Here is a 14277-nt window from a genome sequence, read left to right as displayed (position 1 = left end):
GATAGGAGGGAAATCCTTTCTAGGACCACACAAGTGTTCCTATCACTAAGTCATGTTGTAGGAGCTCTACAATTACACCTTGACAATTAGGGAAACTGAGGCAGCTGTCTAAGGAATGGGCTGTGTGTCGAGTGCGCGCGCGCGCGCGCGTGTGTGTGTGTGTGTGTGTGTGTGTGTTTCGGTAACTGCAGACAAGAAGGTCACACTGCTGTGTGGACCTGAGGGTAATGTGGGTTTGGACTTTACGTGCACAAAATGGGCCGACCCTTGGCAAACATGGTTGGGGACAATGATGGGAGGATTGATGAAAAAGGCCTAGAAAATCTCAAGGTAACTGCGCAAGCGCTGCACCCGTCACACCACGCGACCTGACAGGAGGGTAGGCCCCACAGGAGCGGAATTCAAGGTTCCAATCCAGTCAGTGGCTTACTAGTGCCTCTCCACGGTCTGACCCAGCGAGTGGCCTGCTGGGCCATGTAGTCTGACGCCCTTCGGGCCGCAGGGCACTCCTGTAACTCCGCATCCTTCCGCGCAGCCTGCTGGGATTTGTAGTCTCATGTTCGCGGGCCCGGGGTACCGGGCGGGCTGCGGGACTCTTAGTCCCACAGAGCCTCGCGCTGGCCACAACGCGCTCATAGCCGCCGCCTCCACCTCACGGGCTGGAAGGCCTGGGCGTTCCGTGCGATCCAGTTGCGGTGTGAGCCGCCGTGGGGACAGCGAAGCGGGCCGGCAGTCCGAAATGGAGCCTCCTGGAGGTGGGCGCTGCCAGCGGGCCTCGCCTGAATGTTGGGGAGGCCGGGCACGCCCTGAGGGCGGGTCAGGGGCCTTGGGGCGCGCGGGACCGGAGGTCGCGGGTGGAGGGACGCCACGGAACCGGTTCCCGGGTGCTGTTGACCAAATGGCCTGCGGTTTCTCTCAGGTGCTTGAGACGAGAGGGCAGAGCGGCTGCTACGGACCAGCACGACAGCGAGGACATGGCTCATCTCAGGGGCTTCGCGCACCAGGTGAGCGTGGGCGTCGGCGAGCCCTGGGTTGGTGGCTCTTGGTGGTAGGGATATCTCCACGGGGAGGCGGGAGAGGGGCGGAGGCCTTATGCCTTGGGGTGCGACCTGAGGCTGTGTAGCTGTGGCCTAAGTCTCTGAGCCCGTTCCTGAGGTAGACAAGACCCCCGGGGAACCTCTGCTGTGTGAGGGCCTCTGCTCAGGAGCATGGGCAGGTGCAGGAGCCTGCCCTGGGTTAGAACCTGCTTGACCGAGGCTTGGAGCACCTTCCCAGAAGGTGGATTTTTCCTTCTTTGGCTAACGGTATGTTAGCCAACACAGGACCACGCAGGCAAGGAGGATGAGGGCTGCATAGGGTTGGAGGGTTCCGTGATTTGCTCTCTGGAACTCCTCTTTTTTTTCTTTTTTAATTTATTTCAAGGCAGATGTGACAGCTATTAGTGAAGTGGAGCAAACTGCCTTGATGGTTTTCCTGTGCTTTAGCGGTGAGATTTGCTTTATAAGGGCCCAGTTTGGTCAGGATTATGCTTGACAGTTGCACAGCGAGGGAATCAGCTCTTGAGGACAGTGCAATCTGCCTCTACCCCTTACCCCTGCACCCTTGAGAACTGGGTATGCAGACAGGAAGCGCGTCTGTCCATCGCTGCTTGTGGGCAGGAACTGAAGGCAGGGTTCCTTGGAGGAAACCTGGAAGACTACTCACAGCTGTTGGGTAGGGCTTTTGGCTCAGCTGTCACAGATGGGATCCCGGGCTTGCTAACTGAAGCTGAATTAACTAACACGTTTTTAATACATTTTTGACATTTTGCCTCTAATTATATAACATACTGAGAGACAATCTGCCTCTAGTGTATTTTTAAGAGGCTTAGCTTTAGCTCCTGTAGGTCCAGGATGACAAATTGGAGCTGTGATCTGTGGAGTGGAGGGATGATGCCTAGAGGACCGTTCTCAAAGAGAGAAAGTACCCTTTTGTCTTTTTAGGGGCCTATGTCCAGCCTAGACATACTTGGCTTCTTTCTGAAAGTGACACAAAGCCCTTGTAGGGATGTTTTTTTTTTTTTCCCCAAGATGGCTGCCATGATATTCTATGAAGCTGCCCCTTTTGTGTGGTAAAGCTTGTCCTCCCATCTGAGGCCTTTGCTTCTGCCTTAGATTACTCTTCACCTGGCCAGTTCCTGCCCATCTCTGGAAGGACCATTATGGGCAAGCACTGTGTGACTTTGTGGTGGTAGCTGAGGATGTTGCTTCTTTTGTTTTGGGGAGGTGACACACAGCAGGCATATTGGCAGATAGGCATCAAGCTGTAGGTAAAACAGCCCCTTGATGGAATGAGAGTATGGATCTCAGCTGTACAGAGCCAGTAAAATGGCTTGAGTTCATAGCACATCCTGTCCAGAAGAGAAATCTGAACCACCCAGATCAAGATGCTGTCAAGCTATCTTTGACCAGCTGGGCTTGGGACTAAGGCTGCTTTGAAGATGTAAACAGAGTCAGGACCATGCCAGGAAGGTTACTCTCATACTGTTTCTACTAAGGCTGACTGGTCCACAGTTATAGGTATCCAAAAAGCATGGACCTTGAAGATTGGGGTTCCCATCTTCCTTACAGAAAGCCTAGAATTCTGGCTTTGGGGTGTGCTGTTTTCTCCTTTTTCTGAGGCAGTGGTGAGTGAATGCCTGGCCTGAGGTACCCTTCTTGGGCTGCTATGGTGGACCACTTCTGATTCTCAGTTTCTCCAGAGGAGGACAGTTAGGTTGAGCAGTGTGAAAGGACATGTCTGAGTCTGAGGAGTAGGAAAAGGGGCCTCAGAATTGGAAGGGTTTGGTCCTAGATTCTGTAGTTAGCCCATGCCTCCACCTCTTCCAAGTTTTCTTAGGTTGCTTTAGCAAGCACTGGACTGAATCAGTGATATAAGACTGTCTAACCTCAAGTCATCAGCTAGATCTGGAGGTTTCTGTCAGATGGCCCTCAAGGTGTCTCAAAACTACACATGGTGGAGCTGTAGCAGCTAAGGAGACAGTGGGGACTAAGTGGTGGGAAGATGGGATGAGAAAATGTTTTGGGGCCTGTTGGAGCAGAAAAAAAAATCAGGAAAAGGTCTACAATGTGGACCCTATTCTGCACCTGACTCTCAGGGCTAGCTTTGAGCAGGATCAAGTGGTCACTGCCCAGACTCAAAGTGGCAGGAAACTGAGTATTTTCACACTGATCACTTATACCTTTATCAGTAGTCTACACGGATGAGTATGGGGGCAAGAGTACATGGCCTGGAGTGTTTGTTTCTGATCTGGCTTGCATCTAGTGCCAGTCTTTACACAGCTGAGGTGCCTGACTTATCAGTCACACTTGAGAGAATTTTTCTTGGCTTTCATTTAAACATGAGAGGCTGGGGCAAACACTACTCCCTGGCCAGTGTAGCTTGAGAGACCTCAGGCAACCCTCAGCTTTCCTTGTGAGGCCAAATCTTAGTGTGGCCTTTCAGGACTTCAGACAGCAGATCTGTTCCAAACATCTACTGCTGCTCAGTGAGAACTGGTCTTAGGATTTGGATGCTAGTTCTAATGTGGCTCTGAGAAGGGTCACTTTGGATTGGTCTCCCTTTTCTTTTCTTTTCTTTTCTTTTCTTTTCTTTTCTTTTCTTTTCTTTTCTTTTCTTTTCTTTTCTTTCTTTTCTTTTCTTTTTTTAACAACTATTACATTCATTTATGGATGGGTAGATGTTTATGTACCACAGTGTAGATGATAGAAGACCACTTAAGAGCTGGTTCTCTCCTACCATGTGGGTCAGGGCTCAAGCCTAAGGTTGTTAGGCTTGGTGACAAGTACTTTTACCCACAGAGCCATCTTCTGGTCTTTTTATTTTCCTTCTTCCCCCCCCCTTTTAGATTCATTTATTTTTATGTGTATGTGGAATATCTGCATGTATGTGTGTATGTGCACCACATGTGGGCAGTGCTTGAGATCATGTGGTTGTTGGGAAGCAAATCTAAGTTCTCCGTAAAAGCACCAAGTGCTCTTAACCACTGGGCCATCTCTAGACCCTAAAGTAGGATGCATATGGATATCAGAGCTGATCTGCCTAGTATGCCTGCTCTGGGCACTTCATGGAGGTCAGTGGTACATACTCAGGCCTCATGAAGGCAGCTTTGCTTGGAAGAATCAGATGACCTCTGTGTTAAGGCACTGCCCTGGTTCTTGGAGCTCTTCTCTACACTTCTATCTCTGCTCTGCCTCATCTTGTTCTGCAGAGTTCTTGGCCTGTAAAGAGGCTGAGGGGTATATTTCTGTGTCACCCCTTTACTTCTTTCATGGTTAAAAACCTTAGGAATGTAGCTAGTTGGCAATTTCAGATTGAAATATCTCTGAAAAATTCTTAGCTTGGGTTTAGTCAGTTCCCTAAGACTAATCACTCTGCTCTGGGAAAAGGGACTGAGGTATTAGGCCTCAGGGAGGCAGACAGCCATGTTCATTCTTGGAGGACAGGCTCTGTAGGAACATGGTAAACACCTAGGACAAGCCCTTCTTCCCTAGTATAGAGGGATTTGAGCATCAGTCCTTACAGTTATAAATAAGTGTGGTTTTGCCTTCTTATGTCTTGCTCTCTCTTTTTCCCCCCATGCTGGGAAACTGTGCTTTGGGCATTCTAGGCAAGTGCTCTGCCACTGTGTTTTTCCCTTAGCCCTATTCTTTAAAAACTATATCCCACCCTTCCACTCCCGCCCTGTGTGCACCATGGCCTGTATATGTTGGTCACAGGACAGCTTTCTAGGAGTCAGTTCTCTCTTCCACCATGTGTGTCTAGGGAATTAAACTCAGGTTTTGGGGCTTGGTTCCTTTTAATTGGCACCAAAATACTGTTTGAGGGATATCTTTTTGGGGGGGAGCATTACTTAATAGAGATGAAACCTGTCAGGGCTGAAAAACTAAATGAGACTCAGCATTCCCAACCCAAGTCTGTGTTAGCTTGGTCAGTGGTAAGGAGAGCATGTCCTTTCTGAGAGTCTACCAGATAGCACAGGTAGGGAGTGGTAGGGACACTCAGTGGTGGCCCTGGGAGAAGCTGCTACTTAATTTCCTTTTCTGTGCAGCTCAGAAGTATCTCAGTTGTGGAGGCCACTCTGGTTCAAAAACTACTGTGGTTTGGATAGAGGATGTCCGTTTGCCATCCAAGTATATACTGCCCTTGTTCTTGGAGCTCTTCCCCACACTCCTCTTTCTGTTCAGCCTCATCTTGTTCTTGGCCTGTAAAGAGGCGGGGGGGTATGGTTCTGTGTCACCCCATTACTTCTTTCATGGTAAAAATCTTAGGACTATAGCTAGTTGGTAATTTCAGATTGAAATGTCTCTGGAAAAATCTTAGATTGGGTTTAGTACACTTCACTCATTTCAGCATTGTTGGTCAGCAATGATGATGTCTTATTTGTTTAGATCTGAGAACCATGTAGGACAGCTTTGTGTGTGGAGTATCTAGCATCAAGCATCTGAGAAAGTACTCAACTCAGAGTTGGTATGAGGGTATAGCTTGCTAGAACACCGATTTGGGAGCAGAGAAATACTTAATGGGTATAGCTTTTAGGAGTGTGGAAAACTTGTTACCATATGCTAAACTTTTTCTTTCTTTTTTTTTTTCCTATTATTCTTTTAATTTTTTGAGACAGAGTTTTTCTATTTAGCCCTATCTGTCCTGGAACTCAACTTACAGAAACCAGGCTAGTCTCAGACTCAGAGATCTGCTTACCTCTGCCTCCCAAGTACTTGGAATAAAGTCATGTGTCACCATATGTGACTTAATTTTATTTTTATTTATTTTTAATTGTGTCTTTATGTGAGTGCTGGTATTCTTTAAGGCTAAAGACCTCAGATCCCCTGGAGTTGAAGTTTTAGGCAGTTTTGAGAATTGTACTCCAGTCCTCTGCAAGAGCAGTATGTGCTCTTAAAACCACCAAGCCATCTTTCTAGTCCCTAGCTCACATTATTTTTTTAATTGTTTGTTGTTTTTTAGAACAGTTTTAGATTTATAGTAAAATGAGTTTTAAAATACCCTCTTACACACACATTCCTACCTGTCATTCCTGCCTAGGTCCTTGTTAGACAAATGATGAGAGCACCTTGAGATGTGGTATTCCTAAGGCTTATAGTCTACATCAGGATTCACTATCAAATCCATTGAACATAGTGTCTTAGAGAATGAAGAGTTGTGTTTAGGTTTTCTGAACAAGGGATAAAGAAGCCAGAAAAGAATTGAGGTGAGTTCCCTTTAGCTCTTTGTATTGGGCCACGCCCTCAGTCAGCAGTGTAGCCTCTTCCTGTCTAATATTTCTCTAGTGGATGTTGCCCATGCGCTGTCCCAACCATTTGTGCCTATTGGCTTCTATTACAGCATTCTCGTGTGGACCCAGAGGAACTCTTCACCAAGCTTGACCGCATTGGCAAGGGCTCGTTTGGGGAGGTGTACAAGGGCATTGACAACCACACCAAGGAGGTGGTGGCCATCAAGATCATTGACCTGGAAGAGGCCGAGGATGAGATTGAGGACATCCAACAGGAGATCACCGTGCTCAGCCAGTGTGATAGTCCTTATATCACCCGCTATTTTGGCTCCTACCTGAAGGTGCCTGCATTCAAGGGGGAGAGGCATTCTGAAGGTTCTGTGCCAGGCTTTCTCCTTTGTTTCCTTTGTGCCCAAGGATAGGGGAGATCAAAGAAGGAGTTCACATGGGAATCTTTCTCGAAAGGCAGACAGGCCCTCCCTGACAGCTCAGCTTCACAAAAATCCTACTCTCTTGAGAAGTGCCAATCTGCAAGGGTCAGTTGATTTTAAGGTGGTAATATGACCCAGCTCTCTATCTGTGGGTACTGTCAGGCACAGTCTAAGGGGTCCCTGCAGGCAGAAGTTACTTTTGGTGACTGCCTGGAGGACACATGGGCTACTGCTTTGAGCACCTGGTTTGTCTACCAGGTGCCTGTACCAGAGGTATAGTTGCTGGGTGGTCAGTGAGGTCTTGTCTCCTGCACCTCCCCATAGACAGGGCCTATGTACCAGGCTGGTCTTGGTTTCACAAAAGAGCTGCCTGTCTCTGTCTCCAAGTGCTGGGATTAAGGTAGAAGTCATCCCTTCTTGCCCCCCTTTTTGTTTGTTTTTTTATGGGTTTTTGGTTGTTGTTTGTTTGGGGTTTTTTTTTGTTTGTTTGTTTGTTTTGTTTTTTTGTTTTTTTTGAGACAGGGTTTCTCTTGTGTAGCCTTGGCTGTTCTGGCTTCTCTCTGTAGATCAGACTGGCCTTGAACTCACAGAGATCCGTGTGCTTCTGCCTCCTTGAGCGCTGGGATTATAGGTGTGTGCCACCATGCCTGGCTGTTGTTTTTGAGACAGGGTCTCACTGTGTAGTTCTTTTTGTCCACTTACTATGTGGACCAGGTTGGCCTTAAACTTACAGATATCCACTTGTCCTTTCCTTCCAAGTGCTGGGATTAAAGGCGTGCGCTACCATGCTTGGTCTAGCCCTCTTTTTTTTATTTTTTATTTTTGGTGGATTAGTGAGTTTAATTGGGGTTCCTCACAGGAGCAGAAATGATTCAAAGACAGCTGCATCACCAAAACCCACCAGCATGAGTGACAGCTGACAAAGCTGAGAACCCAGAGCATACTGCACAGCCTGCAGGCAGCACAACAGGGTGGAGTATCCTTTCCAGGTGCCTCAGTTACTCTAAACCTCTTCCAGGCAGCTTGGCTGGAGTCTTCTTGGAAGCTCCAGTCTTTTGAGAGTCATCTTTGCAGCCTGGCTTTACTCTGTGGGCACATACACTGCAGCAACAGTAGATGGCTGCTCAGATGGTGTGGAGGCCACCAGTACCATTTGGAATTATATTCTTCATCTGGGCCTTTCCATGCCGTTATTGGAATCTTTTCTCCAGTCCCATATGTTTTTTTTTTTTTTTTTTTTTCCTCCATGCTAACCCATGGTGGTGTCCTCCTCTCTGTCCATCCCTAGCTCACCTTTAAAAAAAAAAAAAATTTTTTTTTAATTATTTTTTAAACCTGTATCTGTTGGGTGAGGTATGTGTACATGAGTGTGTGTGTGTGTGTGTGTGTGTGTATGTATGTATGTATGTGTATGCGCGCAAGCACATGCTTATGTGCCCGAGTTGGCCAGAAAGGGTACTGATCCTCCTGGTACTGGAGTTATGGTTGTGAGCCACCTGATGTGGGTGTTGGGAATTGAACTTGGGTCTTCTGAAAGAGTAGCAAGTGCTCTTAACTGCCAAGCCATCTCTCTGGCCCTTTTCCCCCCTTTTAAAACACAAGGTCTCATGTAGCCCAATCTGACTTGAACTTCTGATCCTCTCAAGTGTTGGGATTATAGGTATTCACTGCCTTGCCTGTCTAGAACCCTTTCCTATTTGGGGTTCCTGGTAGGAGCTAGCCTGATACAGTTGCTGTGTGGCCTGAGCCGTAGAGTTGAAGGGGAGTGAGTGGCCTGTGGACTCCACACTTGGGTATTCCCCCCTCATTTGCTGCCCAGGCACTGACAGGTTTCTTTGCTCCCAGAGCACCAAGCTATGGATTATCATGGAGTACCTGGGTGGTGGCTCTGCACTGGACCTGGTAAGTTTAGGCTCATGCAATGAGCAGCTTGCTGTGGGGGGTTGTCTTTCAGTGTCCCAGGACCCACTGTCCTGCAAACTTTTAGGTTTATGGATTTTCTCAGGCTACTTAACTGTCTCAGTGCTTTATAATAATCAGGAGTTGTCAATTCTCAAAGCAACTCATTGTTTATCTTGCCCCGAATGATGCTGAAGAGGTTTGGGCCTCTGCTGGGCTAGGAGCATAGGCACAGTTAGAGCCCTAGAGAAATAAAGAGGGTCAAGGTCATGGGTAAGAAACTGTTCCTGTATTTCCAGACACCGAAAAGATTAAAGTAGCTCTTAGGTTTTTTGAAAACAGACTTTGTTACTCCTGTGTCTCCTTACTTCCCCCTTTATCCTTGAAATCTGAACCAATAGGAACTAAGGAGCATAAAGGCCTAGCCTTCTGCAAGGACTCAAAAGTTGGTGGGTGGTGGAGCTCAGGTGCTGTGGTGTATGAGTGTGGCAGCTGCATTGAGGCTCTTCCCTACTGTCTTCTTCAGCTGAAACCTGGTCCACTGGAGGAGACCTATATTGCCACCATCTTGCGGGAGATCCTGAAGGGCTTGGATTATCTACACTCAGAGCGCAAGATCCACCGAGACATCAAAGGTCCTGCGGGGTGGCCATGCCTGCAGTTCTGCCCATGACCTAGAAAGAGATGGGCATGTGGAGCCAGTAGATTATGGTGCCTTATGGTGTGGGATGTGGGGAACCCTTCTGCCACCTGGAAACTAGGGGAGGAGTATCCATCTTGCTTTTTAACCCCTTTTTTAATGGCCACACTGTGGGTAGAACCTAGGGGATTGTGCATGCTAAAGAAGTATTCTGTTTCTGAGCTACTTACCCAGCCTAGCTAAACCTTCCTAATCTCACTTCACCCAATCTTGGTCTTCACCTCTGTGAAGGACACCAGTTGTGTACTAGTACATGGCAGGAGCCTTGACTTGGCTTCAGGTATGGATTTATGCAACCCTCCTATGTGGTCCAGTCCTGATAAGGACTCACAGCAGGACCAGCCTACCATGACTGACTTGGTGAGGACATCTAAACTTATGTCACAGTCAGGGGTGCTGTAGGCAGTGATGGTCTTCCTGATTAGCCATGTCAGCTGTACCTTTCAGTTAGGATCATTGTACCTTTCAGTTAGGATTACTGTGATTAGATGTGATGTGGATGTCACTGTTGTTGGGGCTTGTCAGAAAACGCAAACATGGCAGGCCCTGGAGCAAAGGTAGGAATGCTCCTATAGATCCCCCAGTTTGCCTGCTTCTGCCAGCAGTGGCCACTGACAAAGAAAACTGAGGTCCCAAGATATCTCTGCTGCTGTCCCCAAGGGCTAGGGGATACCATCCCTTCACTGATCAGGGAGTTGCATGTAGGGTAACTTCTGGGAGTCTGTGGAGCCAAGGATGATGCCTACCTGTCCTGTGTTGAGCAGCTGCCAACGTGCTGCTCTCAGAGCAGGGTGATGTGAAGCTGGCAGACTTCGGTGTGGCCGGGCAGCTCACAGATACACAAATCAAGAGGAACACATTTGTGGGCACTCCCTTCTGGATGGCACCTGAGGTTATCAAGCAGTCGGCTTATGACTTCAAGGTGAGTTCTAGATAGGAGGTGGGAACATATTGCCACCATCTCAAAATGTTGCATGTAGCAGCTGTCTTCTATGATACCCTGTCTAGGCTGACATCTGGTCCCTGGGCATCACAGCTATTGAGCTGGCTAAGGGGGAGCCACCAAACTCTGACCTCCACCCTATGCGAGTCCTGTTCCTGATTCCTAAGAACAACCCACCCACATTGGAGGGCCACCACAGCAAACCATTCAAGGAGTTTGTAGAGGCCTGCCTCAATAAGGACCCACGATTCGTAAGGCCTATTCCTACCTGGGCCACCCCAAACAACTGAGGGTCTTGGGGAAGCGTATGAAGGGAGGGTATTAACTTGGGGTGGGACAGGGCCCAGCCTTCACATCCCTGCCTGTCCTTGTGTCTGTTGAGGGTGGAACTTGGCTCTGACTGTCTGTCTCCCTGGCAGCGACCCACTGCCAAGGAGCTTCTGAAGCACAAATTCATCACACGCTACACCAAGAAGACCTCCTTTCTCACTGAACTCATTGACCGCTACAAGCGCTGGAAGTCTGAGGGGCATGGCGAGGAGTCCAGTTCTGAGGATTCTGACATGTAGGGCCTTTTTTTTTTTTTTTTTTTTTTTGGTCCTCGAGAGCTCCCTGGGTGCTTTGGTGCCAGTGTGTGTGGGGTGTCTCCTCTCCAGAGGTAGGGGGCTTGGAGCTAGTCGCCAGGGTGGGGGCTGATATTGTGCAGGGAACCTCCAGACTGAAGGAAAGGGCCTTTTGACTGTCACCTAAATGCTGCGGCCTGTACTGAGTTCTGTCCACTCTCTAGGGCCTAGACTAAGATTGCCTCAGAGAAATAGATGTACCTTGGTACCAGTTACTCCTGGCCCCTGTCTCCATCAGCTCTTCTGATTCTTTATCTTCTTTAGTGATGGCGAGGCTGAGGATGGGGAGCAGGGTCCCATCTGGACGTTTCCCCCAACCATCCGGCCAAGTCCACATAGCAAGCTGCACAAGGGGACTGCTCTGCACAGCTCACAGAAGGTGTGTTTATGCCCTGGGCCAGAGCACTGCTCCCTATGTACCAACCCTGCCTCAACTTCCCTGGGCAGCAGATATACCCAATAGGCTGGGTACTGGGCTTTGAGGAGGTCAGTGCCAAAGTGCCCTTGCCCTAGGGCTATATTAAGTACTCATCATCTGGGGTCTTGGCAAAGAGTTTGGGAAGGACAGGGCAGAGCAGGTGGCTTCTAAGTGCAGAGTGCCGTTGAGCTATCTAGGAGTCACACTGAAGCCTGGGTCTGCTGGTGCTCAGGTGCAGGCCTGATGAGAATCGATGGCTTGGGCTACTTTACAGTTTGGGAGCTGACCCCTGGTGTATGCTCTGTCAGCCTGCTCAAGCCAGAGACTGAGGAGACAGGAAATGGAGCCTCTCTTATTTCCATGTACCCAGTGCTTTGCTTCCCCTTTACAGCCTGCTGAGCCTATCAAGAGACAGCCAAGGTCGCAGTGCTTGTCCACGCTAGTCCGGCCTGTCTTTGGAGAGGTGAGAGTTGGGCTGAGCCTGTGGTCATGTGGGGCGGTGGCTTTGTTCTTTAGAGGTGCTCCCTAAAGAGCTGTAGACTGATATTCTAGTGAGCCCTGAGCCTGGGCCTATCCATTTGGTTTCTAGGTCTACTGCAGCTGGTTATGCACAGGCTTGTGGGTCCAGCTTCCTGAGTAGAAGCACTATAAACCACTGGGAAGAACTGACCTGGCCAGTACCCTTTTGTGTTCCCAGACCTGCTAAGGTCCTCTGGCATTACAGTACTACTGTTTTTTGCAATGTCCAACCATTACATGATTCTTCTGTGGAGAAAGATAAAGGATTGGTGTTGGGCCAGTCCTAGGCCAGGAGGTAATTCCTTGGTGGCCACATGACCTTATGTCACTGTTGTCTGATATCAAAGCCATCCTCAGAGATACAGTGCAGGCAGAAATGGATGCTCACATATAGATTTGAAGCTCAGGCAGTAGGTTGTCACTCAGTGGGTGACACCAGCACCTGGAGTCCAGAGAGGGAGGACAGGATGTAGATGAATAGCAGTAGCAGAGTGTCTCTTCCTGGGGACAGAGTGGGTAGAATAGGACTTGGCAGTGATAGTAGAGTAGGAATAGCCACTTAGGGCTGTGTTGTGGGCAGCATGCAGTGTTGCTCAGGGCTGAGGTGACTCCTTAAGAGTACACTCAGGAACTGAAGTCCCATAATGATTACTGACACTTTGTAGTCTGATCTGGGATGTCTAAGTCCTTGTAGAGTATCAGTTACTGTGCTAATTTCTAAATTACACTGGATCCACTTGATTATCTTCTGACCTTCAGTCTGTAAGAAACCATGTGGCTCTGACCTCTTGAGAACCCAGGTCAGAGGAGAGAGGAGCCTCGAATTGGAAGGGCCACAAGTGTCCCCATCAACAGGGCCAAGTGCACTGCCTATGCAGTGCTACCTTCGTGCTTTCTGTAGGTCTTCTGAATGCGGTCTCAGGTAAGATGCCAGTTAGGTACATGATCTCTCTGCAGCTCAAAGAGAAGCACAAGCAGAGCGGTGGGAGCGTAGGTGCCCTGGAGGAGCTAGAGAATGCCTTCAGCCTGGCTGAGGAATCCTGTCCTGGCATCTCAGACAAGCTGATGGTGCATCTGGTGGAGCGTGTGCAGAGGTGAGCACAGTACCCCAACCCAGAGGCATATCCCCATAGGGGAACTGAACGCAGAGGAAGCCTGGGACTCATTCTTGGGAGCAGCTGGTTCAGTCCTCCTCTGTCATGCTTTCTCCTTTTTTTTTTCTGCCTCTGGAGAAGTTAGGGAGAGGCAAGTGGGCCTCTTGTGGCTTTGAGCTATGCATGAAGCAAAGACTCAGTCTCAGACAGAGTCTGGACATAGGTCCAGTGACAAAATGGCCCAGTGACAGAGCATTGTGTGAAGCTGACTCCTGGCCTTCCTACTTGGTGGCTTCCTAGAGGTCCTATGTACCAGTAACAGCATGGATGCTCTATAATCCAAAGGCTTGCCTGTTTCTGATGGGGGGAGGGGGCCCTGAGCTGACTCATGCCTGTAAAGGGACAGGCAGGCAAATACTGACCCTTCCTTGGCAGTCCCCAGGCTGTTACAGGCAGACATACCAGTTCCTCCTGCCTTATCCTTTGGATCCTGCTCTTGTACACTGAGAGAGACCCACCCTGGTGGTTCTCAGGAGCAGCAGGGTTTGGACTAGCACTGATCTTGAAACACAAAAGACATCTTCCATCTTGTGAGGTGCTGCTGGTAATAAATGCTGTGACTTTCATATCTGAAAGGCTTGTGAGATGTTGCCAAAGTGCATGTCCAGGCAGTAAAGTCCAAGAGCAGTAATGGTACCTTTCACTTACAGGTTCTCACACAGCAGGAATCACCTGACATCTACTCGCTGAACGACCATCCGAATGCACTGCTCTTCATAGAGAGGGATAAGAATGCTTTTTGTTTTGAGGTCTGAAACACTGACTTTGAAGCCCTCTTGTGCTGTGTTGCAACTGTAAAGACTGGCTAGCCTGTAGGCTTCACAAGCCAGGTTACCTTCCTTCTGTACTGCACAGCAGCCACTAGACACCTGTGTTCACCTCCTGGGTTGACTGAAGCTATGATAAGCAGCCAGTTGGAGAACTGGGCAGCAATTTGGTGTGACCTAGACTCCTGGGCCCCTACAGCTGCTAAACCAAGGAGCAAAGCAACCATTGGCCGGCTCTGGCTCTTCCCCTATACCAGGAACATTGTCTTGAGAACTCATAGGAGTCCAAGATGGTCATAATTTGCCTTGTGGTGTCAGTTCAGGTACTGTGTTCTTATGAGTACTCGAATCGTCCAGAATATTTTGGGCTTTTTTTTTTTTTTTTTAAGTATTCTGACAGTAAGTGTTAGTTTTCATAGAGCATTGAAAGCCCTACCATTTCAATAAAGACCTGGATTGGAGACATTCTGATACCCTGGCCAGATGAGATTTCTGTAGCCTGTGAGCCAGCATCCCTTCTAAATGTTGTCATATAACCTGAGAGTTTCTGGT

The 14277-nt window shown here is 48.7% G+C and overlaps 1 protein-coding gene across 1 annotated transcript; it reads left to right on the top strand.

The window, feature by feature from the left end:
• The first annotated feature begins 621 nt into the window (after positions 1 to 621).
• Positions 622 to 14196, top strand: Stk25 (serine/threonine kinase 25). Its single transcript, XM_060368917.1, has 12 exons — positions 622 to 755; positions 920 to 1004; positions 6382 to 6612; positions 8548 to 8604; positions 9128 to 9236; positions 10066 to 10223; positions 10310 to 10495; positions 10664 to 10809; positions 11132 to 11246; positions 11677 to 11748; positions 12762 to 12898; positions 13609 to 14196. Exons 2-12 carry the CDS (start codon positions 975 to 977, stop codon positions 13646 to 13648), a joined length of 1281 nt encoding a protein of 426 aa, XP_060224900.1. The 5' UTR covers positions 622 to 755; positions 920 to 974; the 3' UTR covers positions 13649 to 14196.
• The last annotated feature ends 81 nt before the right edge of the window (positions 14197 to 14277 follow it).

The sequence above is a fragment of the Meriones unguiculatus genome, chromosome 15 (genome assembly GCF_030254825.1).
Source record: "Meriones unguiculatus strain TT.TT164.6M chromosome 15, Bangor_MerUng_6.1, whole genome shotgun sequence".
Lineage (NCBI taxonomy): Eukaryota > Metazoa > Chordata > Mammalia > Rodentia > Muridae > Meriones > Meriones unguiculatus.
Note: the sequence above shows the minus strand (reverse complement) of the source record. Positions and strands in the feature narration are given on the sequence as shown.